This window comes from Eublepharis macularius, chromosome 15 (genome assembly GCF_028583425.1).
Source record: "Eublepharis macularius isolate TG4126 chromosome 15, MPM_Emac_v1.0, whole genome shotgun sequence".
NCBI lineage: Eukaryota > Metazoa > Chordata > Lepidosauria > Squamata > Eublepharidae > Eublepharis > Eublepharis macularius.
In genome coordinates this window covers 22,962,568-22,983,491 of record NC_072804.1, presented here as the reverse complement: position 1 = coordinate 22,983,491, position 20,924 = coordinate 22,962,568, and the positions used below count along the sequence as shown (strand labels likewise).

General features: G+C 44.5%; 1 protein-coding gene across 1 annotated transcript in view; it reads left to right on the top strand.

Annotated features, from left to right (window-relative positions):
- CRMP1 (collapsin response mediator protein 1) overlaps positions 1-15,034 on the top strand; it is a 43,755-nt gene extending 28,721 nt beyond the window's left edge. Inside the window, exons 10-14 of the mRNA XM_054999197.1 lie at positions 477-618; positions 4,598-4,768; positions 6,464-6,643; positions 12,112-12,277; positions 14,041-15,034. Coding sequence (XP_054855172.1) covers positions 477-618; positions 4,598-4,768; positions 6,464-6,643; positions 12,112-12,277; positions 14,041-14,132 — 751 coding nt within the window. The 3' untranslated portion in view covers positions 14,133-15,034. The remainder of the gene's footprint in view (positions 1-476; positions 619-4,597; positions 4,769-6,463; positions 6,644-12,111; positions 12,278-14,040) is intronic.
- Positions 15,035-20,924: the final 5,890 nt, after the last annotated feature.

Genomic DNA, 20,924 nt, shown 5'->3' with positions numbered 1-20,924 from the left:
TGTTGGGAAGGAAAGAGTTCTCCATATCTGTTATCCTACAGTATGGGATGGGATATAATATGAAGGGGCTGATTCTGAATGGGAAAAAAGGCAGAAGGGAGAGAGTTAAGTAGAGCAGTATCACCACCACCCCATTTGTATACTCACTGGCAGCCTCCTGTGGCTGCTTTTCAATAATACTAGCATTAAGCCTGGAACCTTCTAATGTCTTTTCAGAATTTTCCCTCATAGCATCTGGTTTGGCTCTAATGGGGCACGGAATCAGTTTTAAAATAGCTGCATATTGTAAATCCCCGGAGAGATGAAGTTAAGTCACTATGAAAGTTGTGCTTTCAGTGTGTGAATAAAAGGAGAGGCAAGGGCAGTGTAGGGCACTGCAAACAGGAGATGTGAAGAGAGTGTATTTTTTTTATTTGTCTTTGGCCCACAACCGCTCTTGCTGCCAGTTCAAATATTCCTCATGTGAATTCTTTTAGTGGTGACCTGCAGCTGACGGGCAGCGGCCACTGTACGTACAGCACAGCCCAGAAGGCAGTTGGGAAAGACAATTTTACGCTGATCCCAGAAGGTGTTAATGGAATTGAAGAGAGAATGACCGTGGTCTGGAATAAGTGTGTGGTAAGTTTGTGGAGCACAGCTGAGAGACTTCAAATCTTGTTCTTAGCTGGGTCACGGAAGCCAGAGGGACCTGGGCCAGCAGGTAGGCTTGCCTTCCCCGGCTCTTTTATCTTCCTCTCACATGATTGTTCAGACTCAGGATGAATTTGAAAGGCATGGCTATCACAGACACAACTTTTTGTGTATTTATTATATATGAACCTTTGTAGGTTAGACTGAGAGAGAGTAGTGGGTTTTGCCAGTGGATATCCAGTGAGCTTCATAGCTTATTATGGATTTGAATCTGTGTCTCTGTGGTCCCAATAAATGGTTTCAGAATACCTGATGGTGTTGTAGACTAGATCAGTAAGCTGGATGGGAGACTCTTGGAAGACCCCCCCCCCTCAGTATGGAAGCCAGTTCAAGATTCTCAAAGGAAAGTGTAACAATAAATAAGTCACTTCCAGTTTGGTGTAGTGGTTAAGAGCGGCAGGACTCTCATCTGGAAAACCGGTTTTGATTCCCCGCTCCTCCCCTTGACGCGAGATGAGTGACCTTGGTTCAGTCACAGCTCTCTCAGCCTCACCCACCTCACAGGGTGGTTGTCATGAGGGTAATAATAACACACTTTGCAAACCGTTCTGGGTGGGTGTTAAGTTGCCCTGAACGGTGGTATATAAATCAAATGTGTTAATGGTAGGCCTCTCTGAGTGTTTTGCACTTGTGTGTCTTCAAAGTACCTCAGGAGAGCGCCATCTAGAAAGATGTAGGATTTAGTTCCGGAGGCTTCCTCAGTAGGGCTCCCAAGTGAGACTTGTGGTGGGCTCTTCCTTCTTTTAGGATTTTAGGATCTTCTTCTGACTCTCTTTTCTTAACTGAAGCCTGCTTCTTTTCATGCAGTGAAGGCTTTTGAGTGGGGTGCTGGGGACCTCTGTCTCCCCAGAAACACCTGACAGCCAGTTCATTTTCCTTTCCTGGTGCTGTGGCGATTCATTCTGTGGAGATTTCTTGCAGCATAATTTGATTGACATACAACATGTCCTGTAGTTAGACTGGATCTAAATTAGCATCTCGAATGAATGTCTTAATTGGCATTAGAAGTTAGGGGATTGGGAGATCTCTGTTGGAGGAGAAAAACAAGCAAACAACATTTTTGAAACATGAACAGACAGAACTCTTGTAAACAAAAGCCCTGTTTTAGGAGGTTTGCTAAGAGTTCATTGGCTGCAAACGTGGTGCTCTTCAAATATGCTCCCAGGCGTGCAATAGCTGCTTGTGCCTGTAAAAATCAGGCAGTCTCCCAACCATCAGATGCCGGTGAGGCCAATCATGAGGAGGGGGGTGCCATGGATCTGGCGTCTGCTGTATGACTGGTCCACTCCAGTACTGTGGAGAGCCCACCTCAGACAAAGATCCCCTCTGCCCCCCCCCACAAGCCATTCCATCACTTGCATGGAGCCCAGGATGTCCTGTGCTCTCGAATTTTGCCTGACTCCCCCTCCTGCAGCCTGGATCCCATTGATCCCATGATTCAGTGTTTCCTGTATGACTGGAGGAACAATGTAACGGTAACATTTCTTTTCTCCTTGTATATTTTGGAACAGGCTGTCAATCCTAGGGTGTCAGTCCCTGGCAGTTAGATCCCCAAGTCCCTCACAGCAAGCAAGCAGGTGCATTGGTTGAAGAAAACTTTATTTAGAGATCCATACTGTTCAGGTATTCACTCAAAGGTATAAGTTGGCAGAAGTGATTATTCAAATGACAGCACTAGTAATTATAGGGAGCATTCTCCCGCCCATTGGGCTGATAGCATTTAGGCATGGAAGCCCAGAAAATTACACGGGAATAAGGCAGTTTAGTCTAGACAAAGTACAGAGTGAAATCATTCCCTTCTGTGAAAAGATACAATTCAGCACACAGCTGCAGCTTTGGCCGTTCAAGGCCACTCAGAAATGAAAGCGCATATGTCGTAGAGATAACAAAGAGGCCACCGGCTTCCCTGGAAATTAGTATTAGCAGTTTAGACGCCCTCCAGTGACCTGTATAAAGTGCATAGGATACAACTTTGGGATATATGATTCAGTACAAAATGCAGAACACAATAATGGCATGGGTGCTGGCATACACGACACAGGCTGAACTTCCAACGCAAACATTAACGTGTCACTTGGGAGTTTTGTTCCAAGTGCTCCGATCTGGTTAAGATTTCACACCTGCAGGTAGGGCCTACCTATGGGGGTGGGGCAGGAACAAACCGCCCACTGATGTGTTCTTCCCACTGTTTGGAATTTTTGCACAGGCTCTGCTTATGCTCAAAGGAGGTGGATGACTTCATGCAAGCCATTATGCACATAGGTCACAGGGGCCTGCTCCCTTGCCCTGCGGCTGGTAGGACCCTCGCACATGGCTGGGAGTGTGCCCCAACCCCAGGAATTGGTCTTGGGTAGTTCCAAGGATGGGTTCATGCCAGTGCAGGCCCAAGCTGGGGAGGTGTCCTGGGCAGGGCTCAGTTCTGCATACTTCCACAGGCTGTAGTGGTTCTGTGCCCAGTCCCTGTGCTGCCTGCCCTTTCTCCCTTGCCCAACCCCGTGAGTGCTGTGCTGCTCATGCCGCTGCCCATTGGGTTCCATTTACCCAATCCTGCACTCACGCGATTGCACTTCCTCTGTCCTATCCTCCTCCTCCCACCCTTCAGCACCAGCATCTCATAGACATGCCTCTCACCACTCCAAGAGTTCCTGTGTGTCTGTCTTGCCTCCTCCAGTTGGATATCCATACTACCGTCCAGGCTGGCCAACCTCGTAAGCTCAGCAACTGGTCCAGACAGTCTTTGCATTAACTACTGCGGGACCCTTGGCCAACCGGGTTGGCACAGATCTGCTCCTCTAGCTCAAGTGGTTTCTTTCACCATCTCTTGGCATGTGCCAGGTGTGGTGATCTGGTGTTAAAGATTTCAAGCGTGTTTTGGGAAACAGCCTTGGCAGCTTGCTGTCTTGCTGATGGAGGCTTCTGAAATCTGTGTTGCTTCTAAGATTTCCCCTTAAGGGCCATAGTGCCTCCCACTTTTCGTAGGGTTCTGCTGACGCTTGGTGACTCAGTTAAGAACCTAGGCATTTAGCATGGCTGCAAAAACACTTTCTTCCAGTTTCATTTAGCCTAGAAGATGCCTCCCTGCTTTGACTTGGCCACCTGGATCCATGCCACAGTAACATTAAGACTAGACTATTGTAATGCACTTTGCCACCACCACCACCACCCCTGCCCTAGTCAACTCAGAGAGTCCATTTGGTATAAAATGCTGTAGCTTGGTTTATTAGGAGGAGCTAGATGGATCATGCATATTAATCCCATTCTGCAGTCACCCTGTTGGCTGTGCATCAGCTACCAGGTTCTATTCAAGATACTGGATATCACATACAAAGCGCGTCATGGCCTTAGACCTTCGTATCTGCAGGCGTGCTGCTTCTGCAGGTGTTACCTTGCAAATGGGCAAGATTGGCAACCTTTATTGTGTCTCCCACCTTGAAATACGGCATACCTGAAATGGTCAGGAAGGCTCCCGTGCTGCTGGCATTTTGCAGCCTATATAAACAGTTGTTCTGGAGGGCATTTCTATAAAGGTAGTCAGGTTATATTAAAACGGAATTGTTCAGAAAGGCAGTTTTATAAAGGAAACAGGACTGTGGACTGTATTGCTGTGTATAAGATGTATTATGTTTGCTGTATGTATTATTTTCCTTTTACTGCATTTTTTCTACTTACATAATACCATTTTCTGCATTGTTAAACATACGTCTAATACATTATGTGTTGTTTCAGATTTCTGTAATTCTAGTCCTTTGCTTATTAGATGTCTTATCCTATTGAGCACATTGACTTTCACTATGTAATCTGCCTTGCGTCTCAGTGAGAAAGGTGGACTATAAATAAATAATTTTTAAATATGTTAGCTAGCACGTTTTCATTCTAAAATTTGTTAATCATGGAAAATTGATTTTAGTCCACAGGTAAAATGGACGAGAACCAGTTTGTGGCAGTTACCAGTACCAGCGCAGCCAAAATCTTTAACCTGTATCCACGAAAGGGCAGGATTGCGGTGGGCTCTGATGCTGATATTGTGATCTGGGACCCGGAGAAGGGGAAGACGATCACAGCCAAAAGCCACAAGTCGGTAAGTGGGGGACAGAGTCTGGTGCCGAGGCATTGTTGCTTATGTGGTTCATGGAGACCGTTCCTGGAAAACTCCAGCCTGCGGCATTGTTTGCATGCCCCTGCTAATGTTTGAACACTGCTTCTGGCCAGTAATGTTCAGAAGGCCTGTACTGATCCTGCCACTGTTCTTACTCTACATATATTTGGGCATCAGAAGGAGGCATAATAAACACAGCCTGAGAGCCAAACTAAAAGTGACGTCTTACACAGGTTGGACACTAGCTGGCTTCCCTCAAGTTTTGATGGGAAATGTAGGCATCCTGGTCTTGCAGCTGTAATGGAGAGCCAAGCTGTAAAACCAGGGCGCCTACATTTCCCATCAAAACTTGAGGGAAGCCGACTAGTGTCCAACCTGTGTAAGACGTCACTTGTAGTTTGGCTCTCAGTCCCAGTAGTCGTAGAAGGGCAGAAACGCAAAATATACTTCCACTGGATTGTTTATTATAGATCACTGCATTTTTTTTACTACAGTGAATAAATAAAACAGCAACTCTCCTTTATCTCTTGCTTGACTTTTAGTGCAGCCTCTTTAGGGCCAAAGGAAGTCTGGAATGTTTGGGATCTGTGCGCATGAAGCAGTAATACGGACTAAGGGCTCTGGAATAGCAGGGGTTAACATTGCCTTGGTGGCTGCCTGTGTCATGCCTGCCTTTTCCCTTCCCAGGGTATAAAGTATTTTCTCCTGATCTCGATCCAGGTTGGGCCCTTCCTTGCCGCTTTTCGGCAACGTCATGGATCTGCAGAGTCCCGTGCAATCAAGGGGGATTCTGTGTTTGGTTTTAGTGACCATGCCGAAGAAGGGCTTGAGGTAGCCTGGCAGGATGCTCGTTCTGGCTTGGGAAGTTACTGGAGATACAGTGTCTGTGGAGGGGGAAATGTGGGGAGGGGTTTCACTTAGAATCTATGGTATACCATAGAGTCTGTTTTCTTAAGCTGCCATTTTGTTCAGGGGAACGGATCTCTCTAGACTGTTTTGTTTGGCGTATCCTCGGTAAACTCTCATTGACCTTCTCCCTGGTTGTATGTGTGTGTATGTGTGTGTGTGTGTTTATATGTTGTATATGCTTTAATATTTATTGGTCACCACCTTCGGGACCCTATTTTTGGCTGGAAAGGCAGCATATAAATGTGTTAAAATAAATAAATAGTCTGGAGCTCCCAGTTGTAATTCTGAGAGAACTCTAGGATCCACCCGGAGATTGGCTACCCTATAGCCAGGGGAAGGCGTGAGTCTTCCTCTGGAAGGGCAAATCCTTGTTTACAGACTGTTTTTGGAACTGTAAAGTACCTTGTTCAGCAGGGTGGGATGCTGTTCAAGAAACACCAAGTATAAACCCCTCAATGCTGACAGAGCAGGTTTCATGTTCTTCAGAATTTGGCCTGTGTCCTTCATATTCAAGGTAGCAAAGCAGAGTGGTTGGCAAAAGGAACCGAAAGATGATGTGCTCAATATTATTTTTAGTTTCTTACCTAGAATATTTTTTTTTTAAAAAACCAACCTTTTAACTCAAGGGCTCATAATTTTTGGTTTAATTTGTCCACACGCCTATTAAAAATGAAGGTATCAGAACGAGTGAGGGTTTTATCCCTTCCCCAGTATGATTAATATTTCTGTAAATAAGTATGAGACTAAACAGCACGTTTTTCTCCTCAGGCTGTTGAATATAATATCTTCGAAGGCATGGAATGCCATGGAGCGCCTCTCATAGTCATTAGCCAAGGGAAGATTGTGTTTGAGGATGGAAATCTCCATGTAAATAAAGGAATGGGCCGATTCATTCCCCGGAAGCCTTTCCCTGAGTACCTTTATCAGCGCATCAAAATTAGGAGTAAGGTAGGCTTGTGTGTAACATTGTGTAGTTGACAAACAGCTTTGTTTATTTTCTTACCCGCTTTAATATCCCTGTCTAGCCAGACTTCGGAACCCGCAGTTCGATGGGAAGTCTTTGGGTGAAAGAGGAACCAATGGGTCTCTCGTATGACCCACCGGGCCTCCTGCTGGCATCTCCTGCCTTGTTACTATCCTTTTATGGTGCCATTTAGGACTGCAGAGAATCTCTACCAACCATTTAACTAGAATTCGGCCTGGATTTTAGCAAAATATCCTCTTGCAGCAAGCAAATAAATAAGGGAAAGCGTTGCTGTTGTTATAGCTCCCTCTAGTGGCTATGCGCAGAGGCATCACCAGCATCTGCAGGTTCTTTTATATATATATATATATATATATATATATATATATATATATATATATATATATATATATATATATATATATTCAGAATAAAGAGGAGTACAGAAAAAAGAGGGGGGGTTACAGAGTCAAAGGAACAGTAAGACGTCGTACTACAAGAGTTATTAAAATACAGAGTACACAAAACATATCTTAATCAGAGCTCATCAATGTTAAAGTGAAGATTACAGCTACTATTCCAGCTACTGTGTATTTTCACATTTACCTTCCCAAACTAAATACGTTCTTTTACCTACTCACAATTCAATTTTGGATCAACTAAAGGTCAAAAGGAGCGGTCTCCGTCTTAATATGGTCTAATGCTTCTATGCAGATCATTTCTATTTATCTTAACTTTATGCAAAGTTTCCGTATCATGCAATCTACCTCATCATTAATATTTGACCATTTTCCATCTTATAGCCTTATATTCAATATATAACAATATAGTATACAATCTTATTCAGATTTCTAAAACGAAAACATTTAATGCATTTTATCCTTTGTGAGCATCTGCTGGTTTTTCTGTACCGTTTTACAGAGAGAGGAGTTTCCCTAGGGGTTCTTTTATTTCAAAACTAGTAGTTTTTTCCTAAAAGCTTCAAAAAGCAGAAAGTAATTTACTTACAGGAGAGGCTTGTGATGGGCAAGTTAATAGAGAATCAGCTGGCTGTTCATCTCATGGGGGCTTGTTTTGAGTATCAACGAGATTTTCCCTCAACAGACTTTGAGTAAAAAACTCTCCTACCAGATAAATCCCAAGATACAATATAATTCATTGGGAAAACTGGAGACGTAGATCTGGATTTGGAATTCAGAATGGGAAATATTGACATTTAAATGGTGCATTTTTTTCTTAAGATTTTCTGACTTCTGTTCATAGCAGATCTCTGAATAGGATAGAAATGCAGTCGCCTTTATTTTTTTACACACAGGACAAAGTAAATTACCCTTTATGCAGTAAAGTAAAAAAAATGGAAAGTGCCAACTGAGCACTTGTAGAAATGAATTCTGGATAATTGCTGTAGTCGTGGCTAAGAGCACCTTCTATTAACTACATTTACAGTACAATCCTAAGAACTGTTTCCTGGGAGTAAGCCTCATTCAATACACATGCATAGGATTCTGAGCAGACCTGCTTCCTTTGCCCATTTTCTCCTTCCTGAAACTCAGCTGATTTGATCTCTGCTTTTGTAAACTTGTGTTTGGGTTACTCTAATATGCCCTGTGTTGGGCTGCCCGTGAAGACAATGCAGAAATTGAAGTTGGGGCTAGTCTGTGGGAATATATCTTGCCCATCTGAAAACAGCTATACTGGCTGCCAGTTTGTTTCCAAGTCCAATTCATGGTGCTGGTTATGACCTTTGAAGTATCCTGCCTGCCGTCAATCAGAACCTGTTTCTTTCCCATCTTAGATTCTACTTTGTGGGATTTCCTGAAGAGGTGAGAGGGGTGCCGTATTTAGAAATCTTGGGTAGGCACTGCAAGTGCATTTTATTCACCAGGGCTTTCATAGGTATGGAGCCTCGTGGCGCAGAGTGGTAAGTGGCAGTACTGCAGCCCAAGCTCTGTTCACGACCCGAGTTCAATCCTGGCAGAAGCTGGGTTCAGGTAGCCGGCTCAAGGTTGACTCAGCCTTCCATCCTTCCGAAGTCGGTAAAATGAGTACCCAGTTTCCTGGGGGTAAAGCATAGATGACTGGGGAAGGCAATGGCAAACCACCCCGTAAAAAGTCTGCCAAGAAAACATCGTGATGCGATGTCCCCCTGTGGGCAGTAATGACTCGGTGCTTGCACAGAGGACTACCTTTACCTTTTACCTTCATAGGTATAAATGGCAGCCATGGGAGGGCGTTAGTCTATTGCTTTTAAATTGTAATGTTTTAAATTATGATTTGTAAGCTACACTAAGCCATGAGGAAAGGCAAGATATAAATATTTTTAAAAAATAAATAAAATATCTATGCTAGCTTTTTTGTATTGCTCCAGGCACAAAAATGTCCACTGTTTATTTGAGGGTAATAGATGTTTGTTTCTGATGGTCAGCCGAAACAGGGTGGCAAAGGAAATGTGAACAAGTATACACTTCCTCCCCCACTTTGTGCAAAGGTGTGGGAAGAAATATATTCTCCTTGAGAGGTGTGAAGGCTTGGTGGAAAAAATCTGAAGGAAAAAGTCTACCTTCCTCCCTCCCCCGCACACCCAACAGCAGTTTCAATTTTAAATTTTTGCAACAAAAACTGGAAATTTTGGAGAAAAAACTTTCCAAACCTCTTCGAAATATTTTTCTTTCAAAAACAGGGAAATACTTTAAAACATAGTTTCAGGTTGGTAGCTATGTTGGTCTGCAGTAGAATAGCAGGCTTTGAGTTCGGTGGCATCTTAGAGACCAACAAGATTTTCAGGGTAGGAGCTTTTGAGAGTCAAAAGAAGAAAGGAGCTTTGACTCTCAAAAGCTCACTCCCCAAAAATATTGTTGATCTCTAAGGTGCTACTGGACTTAAATCCTGCTATAATTTAAAGATAGCACTACTCTTTCTGTGGCAAAATATATAGGGGCAATAATTAAACATCAGAGACATATGATATTAAGTAAGGTTCTTCCCATTTTAATTTCTGCTTAAGGCAATAGCCATATGAGCAGTTATAGATAGATAGATAGATAAATAGATAGATAGATAGATAGATAGATAGATAGATAGATAGATAGATAGATAGATAGATAGATAGATAGATAGATAGATAGATAGATAGATAGATAGATAGATAGATAGATAGATAGATAGAGGGCTTTTTTCCAGCCGGAATGCGGTGGAACAGAGTTCCAGCACCTCTTGAAAATGGTCACATGGCTGGTGGCCCCGCCCCCTGATCTCCGGGCAGAGGGGAGTTTAGATTGCCCTCCGCGCCGCTCTTTTGGCATGGAAGGCAATCTAAACTCCCCTTTTTCTGGAGATCAGGGGGTGGGGGCACTGGCCATGTGACCATTTTCGCTGAGGGCGATTAAAACTTTAAAAAACTCCCTCCTTGTTCCAGCTGACCCAAAGTGATGTCATTGTGTGGTCCTAGGAGCGTGTGCGCACTTTGGGTGCGTGCATGTGGTACCAGGGGCACCACACTCCTGGCAACCCACTGAGTTCTACCACCTCTTTTCCTAGGAAAAAAGCCCTAGATAGATAGATACATAGATACATAGATAGATAGATAACATTTTACTCACTCAAAATGTGTAGCATAAAAACTTTTTATGTACGGCAGTTTACAGTCTTAGATAATGACAGTTCTTGGGTAAATTGTTTAGACAGCACATTTTCAAGGATATGTTTGTTGTTTAAATGTTACTAATTTTGTCCACAGATAATATGCTATGGTGTGTAGGATAATGCAATATGTTGCTAGGACAGAGTTTCTGTCCAATTAGTACTTTTTTTTTCATTTACTATAAATCTACACTTCCTTTTTCAACTTATTACTACCTCTCAGATGGTTAAAATTAAGCGGGGAGTGTGTGTGTGTGTGAAATCAGCAAGCAGAAGTCTATAACTATTATTGAGTATATTTGAAATTTTGCTTATCAAAAACTAAGGTGTTTTATACTTTTAAATTTCATAAATATGCTAAATGATTCCCTTGTGCATTCTGACTTAGCTGTACATTTCCAATTTTTTTGTGGAGAAAGCCCCCTTTTCTTTCCATAGAATGGGAAAAAAATCCAAGCACTTCATATTTCTAATTCCGTTTGGCAAGAGCCACATTCTCCCCTACAGTCAGGGCTCTGTGGCTTGAGGTTCTTTAAACTCTTTGTGTTATATTGTATGGCATCATATTTTCATTGGAAGCAACAGTTTTTAGGTACTTATGAAACACCATTACTCAAGTATTTCAAACATTTATGTCCCTCCTTTCTCCCTAACAGAGGCAAATATCCACTAGACATTTTATAAAAATCCGCAACTATTTTCCAAGCAGCAAAAAAGTCACAGCTGAGCAGATGTTGTAAAAGCACACAAATATCATGCCACAAAGCAAAAGTCCTCTGAAAGGAACCTGCTTTGCAATGCTTTCTGAAGACCGATAAGGAGTGGGCTCTTCTCCTTGATCATCCCTTCTGGGCTAAGAATGATTATACAGTAATATCATACAGTATATACAGTATACAGATTATACAGATTATACAGTACACAGTATCTTTTGGCATAAGAGCTGGAAGTAGCAGCAGAAGTTGTGTCTTATTCATTCTTCCCTGGTGATAGATCAAGACGGGTGTCTGCCGCAGTAAAAAAGAGCATGGCCGTCGTCACACGGGCCCTTATTTCGTCCGTTTTGCACTAGAAATCGTTTCTTCTGTTATTGTTATTAGAACGGATTCTCCCATCTTTTGACGACTGCTTGCGCTTCCAGTCAGTCACATTAAAAGGGAAAAGCGCAATTTGACTGTCAGTCAAAGTGCCTCCAGAAATGGTGCCCTAAAAATCCCACCCCCCTTTAAAAAAAATTTTTCCGCATATTTGCGTTATATCACTCTTCTATTATACCAATGTTGTGCTGGGCCAACCCAAAAGCCAACCATGATAGGTAGCAGAGGTTTCCCACCCATGGCAGAATAGCGCTATAGCGTTATAGTGCTATAAGGCTGCCCTTTTTTAAAAAAAAATACTTTGAGGCTTAATTGTGGGTTGCGCTGGGGTTTGTGGGAGTGTAGGGCAGGAGAATCAGTGTTAGGTGAGACAGATGATCGGGGAGAGTGAGTGTTTTGGTGTTGCAAAGTGTTCACAGTCGATCCAGGGCATTCACATGGAAGTGGATAAAGATGACATAAAGAGTCACAAAGCGTGAATTGGGGAGAATGGCGAAATCACAAGAGAGCCAGAATAAGGTGAGCATTCAGTGGGAGATGGCGCTAGTTTGGCGCTAATTTATGGCCGTGTGACGATGGCCCAAGAGTCCAGTAGCACCTGTAAGTGCTCACTCACTCCTCACTCTTTCCTGTCAACCTGTGGGCAGGCATCCAAAGCTGTCTATAGAGCTCACATATATTTTCGTATCTTTGAATGTTTGTTTATGATATTGTAGGTAACAGGATTACAAGGAGTATCCAGAGGAATGTACGATGGGCCAGTCTACGAAGTCCCAGCAACGCCAAAATATGCAACTCCTGCACCTTCTACTAAATCGTCTCCCGCCAAAAACCAGCCTCCGCCAATCAGGAACCTCCACCAGTCTAATTTTAGCTTATCAGGTGAAGCAATGCAACCACTTCTGTTCATCACAAAACCCCCTTTGGAGCAGTGTATTGTTGACAGAGAACACGCGGATTCAAAGCAATCCCTCCGCTGGTTTGGTGCAATAGATAGTAAGCATTGCTGACTTGGAATGGGAAGGGAGTTGGGTGAGGTGGATGGGTGTTGTATGTACAGGCCTGGGGGCTGGCCACAAGACACCCCCTTCCGGTTAGCAAAAGAGAACTGCACAGGGGAACCCGCATGGCTTTGCTGGAGATGATCCCGTAACTCTGGTAGTGCTGTATCAAAATAGCAGCTGATAGTTGCAGTGGGGAGCCAGGGTCCATGGTAGCACCTCTTGCCTTCCAGACCTATGCGATAGGGCAGGCTTCCTCACATCCATTTTTCAGGAAGCCGGACTCTCTTCACTTTGGACAAGTTAAAAGTTTATTAAAAGTTTATTAAAATATCACCCGTATTTAGCTTTTGCGATAGCTGGTGCCACTAAAGGTATAAATGAAAATGCAAAGGTCTACAGGGCCATTTCCCCCTTACGTTTGTCCATTGAGGTCATCATTGGAGACTGTGCTACTTTCTTGGTGTGAAGGCTTGCGGCAACTAGGAGCAGAGCCTTCTCTGTTGTGGCACCCAAACCTGGGATTCCCACACCTAAGGGGTTGCCTGATGCTGGGTTCGCTGTCTTCCTCTTGCTGGAAGAAGACTTGTTTACTTCCCCAGGCTTATCCCTTCTTTTACTCTGCTTTGCCTGCTTTGTTGGTTGATGCTTTTTACTGGTTTTCATCTGGATTTGAGTTACGCTGATGTGATTTTTGATGACTGCTTGCCAATTTTAATTCACTGTTTAGCTCTTCATCTGTCCCCGGTTTATATGGCATGTAAATATAATTCGTGATTCATTGTTCGTCTTCTGTGTAGTCCCTGGTGTGCACACGTTGCCATCAAAAGGGTTCTGTAGCTTTAAATATGGGAAGAGGGCACCCGTCTTTGTTCTTGTGAAGAGCCTCACCCCTCCTCCAGGGGTAAGCAGCTTGCTAACCTCCCATGTGGGACTGCACAGAAGAGTGGCAATGAAAAGAAGGTTGCAGGTAACAGTTGTTCATTGAAGTCTTCTGTGCCGGCACACATACCTTCTGTCCTGCCCCGCTGTGCCCTTTTCACTACACACCTTGGAAAGTGCGGAGGCTCAGGAGAAATGGAGGGTTGAGGCGCCGCCCCTCCTGGAGCGTGGGCTGTTTGGGTGGCAGGTGCTCTGGGAGGGGAGGGCGCCTCCTTTGCAGATTTAAAGCTACAGAAACTGACTGATCAGCAGGCCTGCACATGCGCAGTCCCATGTATGCCTGCACAGAAAACTTCAATGCACAACTGTTACAGGTAAGTACAGCCCAGTTTTCCTTTTCTTTTTGTGAATTCCGATTGCTTTGGTACTTGTTAGGAGTAAGGTTTTTTTCCTTCATTGTACAGTGGGATAGAGCCCTGACCTGGATAGCTCCGGTGAGCCTGATCTTATTGGATCTCAGAAGCTAAGCAGGGTCAGCCTTGGTTAGTAATTGGATGGGAGACCTCCAGCGAAGACCAGGGTTGCACAGGCAGGCAATGGCAAACCACCTCTGTCAGTCTCTTGCCATGAAAACCCCACCAGGGATTGCCATAAGTCGGCTATGTCTTGAGGGCACTCTCCACCACCAGAGTGGGATGGAAATGCTCTAAAGAAGCAGACGCCATTAACTCTCTCCTTTCCTTTGGGCTTGCTGTTCTACAGGTGCGCAGGTAGATGACAGCAACCCCCGTCGCACTGGGCATCGCATTGTGGCTCCCCCTGGTGGTCGCTCCAATATCACCAGTCTTGGATGAGCTCGGCTGGAAAAGCCAGAAGGAAGGCATGTGGAAATAACCTGATTTCCCTTCTATGTCCGTGTTGTTGAACCCACAGTTTTATTCGGTGCTAATGAAGAAAAAAAAATTGTCTTCTTTTCTCTCATGGTTTAATTTTCGCATAGAAAGAAGTCGTCATAGCGTGGTGTGTTTGCTTGGAACTACTAGCCTCACCGTTGTGCTTTCGTACCATTCTCACCTTAAAGCATGGTGCTTCCATTCCCCCCACCCCCCTTAGCTGCTTTTCGCTTTGTCTCGTAAGTCCCCGATGGTTCCTTTGCACCACCTTAGGCCCTTACCCCTTAGCTGTGCTAGAATAGATGATGCATGTGACTAAGTTATTGATGCAAGCTGCAGTTTGTGAGTGAGTCCATTTTAGAACACGTTGCCAACAACAATGAACGAGACATGATGCCAAGAGAAGAAAGGCCACAGGTGTAGGACGACGATGGATGGACGTTTCAAGAGTATGCAGTAGACTAGGACCAGGCGATTTCTGTTGATGTATGTTCAGTTCTTATTGACCCCCCTGAGAAGCGTTGCCAATGCAAACCTTAGCTAGGCCTAGTGGCCGCTGATCCACATAGTCCCTTCCGAGTCGGTGTCGGTGTTTGTTTCTAGGGAGAGCCACAACTTCACACAGCGAGGCTGTTGCCATCTTGTTCAGGGGATTTCCACATTCGGGCAGTTGCACTCGACTTTGCATGGAATTTTTTTGTACTTACAAACAGTTCAAAGTTGCTGTTGGATTTTTAAGGTTTTTTGTACAAAGTTTTTTCTCCTTTGTAATCCACGTTCATTTTTACTTATGATAATGTAGCAGATCTACTGGTTGTGGTTCATTTTCTGAATGGAAGGCTTGTGAAATTAAAAAAAAGATGTGTTTTGCCTCCTTTAATTCCCCTCCACAGTCATTTGCACCTCACAAAATGAGACTAGGGCTTCAGCCCTCCTGAAACACGCAAAAGGTTCGGTACTTGCTGTCTTCCCTTTGTGTGGATTTGAAGGGAGCTGACTCTCAAATGATTTCTGGTCTCTCTTTGGAAAAAGGATTTTTAGTCTTGCTGGTTTACAGAGAGACATTTGTTGGACTTCATTTTTCCTACAGAATATTATTGCCTCTTACCTGGAGTAAATTGAAACCAGCTCCATTGGAATTTCCTCTGTATCAAACGTGCAATGCAGGCTTTAACAGGGCTTAACAGCATGTCCTGAGGCATTCCTCCTCCTTCAAATTGTTGCATCCACCCTGTTGAAAAATTCTGGAGAACTCAAACACTCGCACCCCATCATGGGTCATTTGATTGATCCTAATAAAGGAAGTTACAGGGATTGAGTTCTTGCTCTTTCGATATTGCTTTTGGTCTAACATGATTGTAAATAAATTCTTTCTAGGGGTGTGCAGTCCAGGATTCATGACCAGCTAAATAGCTGGATAGCCGATCGGGCATAATCCCGCTATTCTGGATCATACTGGAGAATCCCAGATTCAATCCCAGGAAGCCGAATTCTGATGGGCCGGATTAAACCGAATTTATTTGGTTTAATCCGGCAAATGGCTTCTTCAAGCTTTACCTTTCCAGGCATGGGGGAGGGAAGGCAAGACTGTCTCCCTCAGCCTGTGCCCTCACAGCTCCCCATTATTTATTTATTTTAATTTTATTTATACCCCGCCCTCCCCACAAATGGGCTCAGGGTGGCTAAAAACCTTCATAAAACGCAGTGAATCAATCAAAACCATAAAATCAATAATCTTTAAAAGTCATTAAAATAGTCCAGATGCAGGCTATTTAAATAAATATTTGGGAGTCCGTATATGGGCATAGCAGATGGCCGAGGGCAGCCCCAGAAAAAGTGGTGGTCTTTGATGGAAGAAGGGGGACACACTCTGGCACTCAGCCGAAGGCCCGGTGGAACACCCCCATGCTCCTGGCTGGCTGGTCTCCCAGCCTCTCTGCATTCAGTTGATCTGCCCCCTGCTGGTTTTGCTCATGTTGTGTTACCCTGCTGCTTGCCTCGGAGCTGACCCAGCCACCTTGCGCTACTCCCGTCTCACTGTTGCCTGCTTGGCACTGCATTTTGCAGCCATTCGAGCAGCAAGCGTACTGTAGTTTGCAACTGATGGTTTCCCCCTCTGCCCCCAGTGCTAAATCAGTGCTAAGCAAAAATTAGTCCTCAACACACTGGGGCCAACTGGGCCTTCTCATAGTGCATTTTGGATTGAGACCAACATCTGAGAAATAGAAAACCACAGAATGAGCAAATAGATCGCAAAGTGGTGAAGCGGTCAGGGTGTCAAACCCATGTTGGAATCCCCTCTCCGCACGTGGAAGCTTGCTGGGAGACCTTGGGCCAGTCACACACACACTCAGCCTTAACCTACCTCACAGGGTGGTTGTGAGGATGAAATGGAGGAGAGGAAAATAACACAAGTCACTTTAGGTCCCCATGGAGGAGAAAAATGGGATGTAAAATCAATTCAATAAAAGGCAGTGTAAAATGTGATGGAGCCGAGAGTGTCAAAGTGCTGTAAAACTAATTAACTAAAGTGCTTCATATCAAAACAAGCACGCATGGCAACAATAACCAAAAGGTAGTTCTAGATAATAATACAAAGAAAAGGAAGGAAGCCCCACTCTGCCACATCACGGAGAAAGGTACGTTTTGTATGGATACTGAAAATATAGAAAGCTTAATGCCAAATAAGTGGAAGTGGTAAGCCAAGTCACCGTGACCAAGAAAGGTAGAAGCCTGATTTTACTTGCCCAACAGCAAATCCAACACATGCTGGCTTGAGGGCATGACCTAAAAATTGGTTTAAAATCTTCTCTCTAAATTGTGTAGTATTTGGCTTGATGAAGAATTCTGTGGTACTTGAAAGCTTGCATGTTGCTATGTCTTACTGGGTTGGTTCTAAAAAAGGTTTTACATGGTTGTTACCCAGCCTTTTGCAGCCATCCTAACTTCAGCGAAAGAGAGAAGTTGGAGCAGGGTCTACAAAGGTCTCAGCTGGTGGACAGGTGCAGATGGCAGCAGAGAGGGCCTCTCTGTACATCTCTGCTGACTCGTTCTCTGGCCACACAATGATATCCTATTTTTCTTTTGGATGCTGTGCTCTGGTTTCATGTCCCACCTCTCCCAGTATTTAAATGCTAAAAAAAAACACAGCAGGCAGATCTGAACCACAAAGGACCTCAAAGTGCCAATGTAATGGGGCTATTTAACTAGCCCTGCCTCCTGGTGCCTATCAGTTAGAGTGCAACCCACTCAGCCAGCTGGCCCAGAAGAAGGCCATGCACTATTGCACCAAAACAAGGCCATGCACTATTGCACCAAAACAAGATCCAGTGAAAGCAACTGGGTCCCATAGACATCTGCAAACAATGGTCATCTGGCAGGCTGATGGGGACCCTTCAAGTTTCAAAAGTCAGGTTTGAAGTCAACTTGGAATAGGTCTAAGAAAGAAAGCTTGGAATTGACTAGCCACTATTGGCTTGAGCATGTTGCCCAAGAACGGAGCACGTGCCACTGGGTGATACTTCATTGACTCAGAGCCAAGCTACAAGTGACTAATGACACTTGAACGGCAAGTGAACAGACTCAAGTGTATTCCTCCCTGTTCACTTGCGCTCATGATCAAGTGGAGGGCAAGTGGAGTGCAAGTGAGCAGGCAGGAATACACTTCAGTCTGTTCACTTGCTGTTCAAGTGTCATTCGTGACTTGTAGCTTGGCCCTCATTCAACTGATTAAGCGTGGCCTGGTTTCTTCTAGGTGGTCAGTACCGCCTTCTCCTTAGTTGCCTGAGCCCACTTGGATAATCCTAAATGTCTTGCCCTACAAAGCTAAGAGCAATTTGGGAATACCTCCAAAAGGAAAGACTGAAGTGCTGGGGGCTTTTTGGAGTAGCAAAATGCAACTGTAAAAGAACACAATAGAAGGGGATAAACTGATGTGTGGTGTGGAGATGGAGGGCATTTTTTCTTCCTCTTGCAAATACTAAAACTAGACGATGCCCAAAGAAACTGAAGCAGAGGGCAAATGAACAACAGCTTCACACAACGGGGGGGGTTAACCGGTGGAGCTCACTGCTGTGAAGTGTAGGGATGCCAGCTGCTCTCTTACGTCATATTGAAAGAGCATTGAGAGTCAAGGAGAATGGTGCCCTCCCTAGCCACTCACTATAATGGCTCAATGGGCTCTCCATGTTTTGAAACAGACTGCTGCTTGCTAGTTGCTGGAGATTGGCAGCAGGGGATGACACCAGCTGGGGTCTTCCTCGGAGCATCTAAGTGGGCCCTGTTACCTTAAAAGGGATCTCCTTGCAAGTAGGGGGAATTAGCATACAAGGAGATGTGAGAGGTGGTAACTGCGAGATCTTCCACAAAGGTATACCAGGAACATTCCCTTAGAGAATTCTCAAGTAAACAAGTTGGTGTTCAACAGGAATGGTTTATTAACAGTACAAAGAAAGCAAACACACTCAGAACATACAGCATATACACAGGGCAAACTAGGAAAACAGTGAGGAAATGAGAAAGCAGTTTCAGGTAGGGCTATAGTTACCAGTCTTGAAGAAGAGGAGCTCTGTGGAGCAACGAAGATGACCATCGTTTCACAGAAGAGAGGAGGGACCAAGACGTATCTGAGGGTGCGTGCATGGGTCCAGAACACGCGCACACACACAGCATAAGGCTTGGGGCAGCCCAATTACAGTGCAAAACGTACCCTGGGGCAGGATTGCATCTTCTGCCCCCCAAACAATAGCTTAATGGCTGTTTCCAGAAATAAGACAATGTTTGGGAAGGTGTGACATGACTCTCAGAAGTTGTAATATAGGTAATTACCAGTAAGGGAGGCTATCAGATTTACTGGATAGCCCTGGATCAGGTAAGTGGTGAAGGAAGGTGTTGATGGGATTAGGCAAGGAGGTGTCTCGGGGAGCATTTGCGATCTCTGCTGCTCCCCAGGGAGTAGAGGCAGCTAGTCAATCAGCCATTTGTGACTCTCATTCTGGTAACTTCCCAGTCTCCAGGCAGGAGGCTGGCATCTGTTTCACCTGACTGGGCAGTGTTTTTGTGCTTATGGCACATTTAGAAAAGGGTTTATGATATTTCACATCCATAAACTGCCCTTCTAGCATGAGGGTAGGGCCTGACTGCTAATGTGTGACCCACCCCGAGAAAGACAAAACAAAGCAGTTTCACCTGTTCGAGCATTTTTGAACCTGTTTCTCCTCCTGCCCTCATTGCTTCACTCTTAAAATGTCTTCCTTAGCCTTTCCCAAGTTTGCTTTTCTTGCTGCTGTGGGCTGACATGCTATGATGTCACAGTAGGCATATGAAGGCAGAGATGGCAAAGCTCTTCTGGCTGACACCAGGTGTACTGATACAGAAGGGTTGGGCAGCTGTGCACAAAGGGACTGGGGAGCTTTCAAAAGCAGAACTGAAAAATCAATGAACAATTTTATTAAATTAAAAATGTGAGTGTGTGTGTGTGTGTGTGTGTGTATTTATAGATACATATATATTCTATAAAGCTCTACAGATTCTCTTGAGGCAGCTGTATCGTTCCTTGGTGCATGGAAAAGCCCCTCCAGCATTGAGGAGGGGGTCCAGGCCATGGAAAGAATCCAAACAGCACTAGTGTGTGTGTGTGTGGGGGGGAGGTTGTACTGCCTCAGTGTTTATCATAGTCTTGCTTGGCAGTAGGAACAGAAAAATCACTGGCACTCTGTATTTGGCCACAAGAGGTCACTGTTGGCCTAGACTTAGGAGAAATATTTTAACAATGGTTGTTGTGGGTTTTCCGGGCTGTATTGCCGTGGTCTTGGCATTGTACAATGCCAAGACCACGGCAATACAGCCCGGAAAACCCACAACAACCATTGTTCTCCGGCCGTGAAAGCCTTCGACTATACAATATTTTAACACTTGTTTGGAGCCAGACTTTCAAAATCGAGAGCTCGCCTAAGAATGGAAAGCTGCCTTTAAGCAATAACCCCCCACCGCCTTTCTGAAGAGGAGCTGAGGCTCCTTTCCAGCTGCTACGTTGAAGCAAATCAACCTCCTCCTCCTAAACACTGCTCCATCTAGAAACTACAAAGCACAGAGCTGCAAATGGGGCGCCAGATCACCTCAGGCGCTTAGTCACTTATACCCACAAAACATATTCTGAGGAGAAAGTTGGCAAGAAGTGTGATGCAAGCGCAAGCTGAAGGGGGAGCAGGGAAAAGATGACCTTTAGAGAGAGGACACTTTCGCAGCTGGTGGCTTTGTCAACCCTGGGGAACGTAAGAGTTGGCTCCCAGGTCACGGACCACAAATGCCAACTGCGGAAGAGCTAAAGGGAGGAGGCACATTTTGCGGGTGGCAAGGGCTGCCATTCTTGCCCCAAGTCCCAGGTACAATGTGCCATAGGATTAGGTGATGTGTCATTCAGTGTAAACCCTGTGTGCTGAGGCTGAAGCCCTTTGCACGCGTGCTACAGAAGCTAGGAGGATTCAAGTCACTACAAACAAAGTGAAGAGCAAAGGACCCTCGAACAGGCACTGGTTTGGGCTCACGGCCTGAATGAAGACATGCTTCAAGCGATCATCTTTTTAAAATAGAATTTTATTAAAATCTTAAAGTTAGATAAAAAACATATAGACCAAAAAAAGAGCATAAAGAAAAATTCTTATACATACATATATAGGAATACATAACAATTTTCTCTCTGAAGAGGGCTACCAATATTACATATTATATACCAACTCCAAAGTTACCATAAGT